Consider the following 1,004-nt stretch of genomic DNA (forward strand, 5'->3'; position numbering starts at 1 on the left):
CTTCAATGTGTGGCTTTAAACTCTAAAAGACAAATTCATGTTTACTAGCCAACTTAGCAAACCCTGTGACACTTCAGAGTGTGAAACCAAATGTTAATTTAGATGAGACTAAGATTTTGAGCTGCAATGCTGACTTTAGTAAGCTGTATGTTGGGTATATGAGCTGTAGATAGAAAATAACACTAGAAAGAAATGAGTCCTTTAAATACCTGTATAGTTACTATAAGAATCTTCAGTATTTGCAACACCAGTTTAAAAGGTTTTCTGCCTTTGGCTTGGTACTTTTCACAGGGGCTCATGAAGAAATATTTTAACTTCCTGCGCAATGCTTCCTCTTCTTGGTCAGCACCTATCCAGCCACTTGCTACTGGGGATGGCCTGGGGTTGCTATACTCATCCCTGTGGTCATTCGAACCATAGCCTGTCACCGGAAACAGTAATCTATCCCCTTCTGAAAAAGAAAGAGACACACAAACAGTACCAGTGAGATAGATCAATGTAAATTGTCTCTTTGTTTAAAAGGCTGATGATACACTGGGAAACTTTTTGAGCAATGTTGCCGGGCAACTTTGGCAAATGTTGCTGTCAATGGGCAACCAGGTGAGATACAGGGCCCATGACTGATCTAAATTATCCAGACAGAAATTTGTTACCCATTCTCAATGGGAAAGTGCCTAAATATTGCAAAAAAAAGTTGTCCCGTGTATCATCAGCCAAACACCCTTTTAATTACATTCTTTTATTTTTTGAGAATTCACTAAGGATGCATTAAATTAATCAACTGTAAACAGTAAAGACAACTTCAATTACACAAATGATTTCTATTTCAAATAAATGCTTCTTTTAAGGAATCCTGAAAAACATCAGTTTCTGCAACTGGGATTATGACAAGAAATGTTTATAAATGTAACAAAACATTATCAGCTTGTGTTCATTTCACCCAATGAAGAAGTGTCAATGACTATGGGGTTATTTTTGTGTTTTTATTATTCAAACAAACATAC

At 36.5% G+C, this 1,004-nt stretch overlaps 1 protein-coding gene across 1 annotated transcript in view; it reads right to left on the reverse strand.

Annotated features, from left to right (window-relative positions):
* mcoln1a (mucolipin TRP cation channel 1a) overlaps window positions 1-440 on the reverse strand; it is a 10,261-nt gene extending 9,821 nt beyond the window's left edge. Inside the window, exon 1 of the mRNA XM_073842237.1 lies at window positions 210-440. Within this exon, the coding sequence (XP_073698338.1) occupies window positions 210-299 (90 nt within the window). The 5' untranslated portion in view covers window positions 300-440. The remainder of the gene's footprint in view (window positions 1-209) is intronic.
* Between the last annotated feature and the right edge of the window lie 564 nt (window positions 441-1,004).

Source organism: Garra rufa, chromosome 6, assembly GCF_049309525.1.
Source record: "Garra rufa chromosome 6, GarRuf1.0, whole genome shotgun sequence".
NCBI classification, from domain to species: Eukaryota; Metazoa; Chordata; class Actinopteri; order Cypriniformes; family Cyprinidae; genus Garra; species Garra rufa.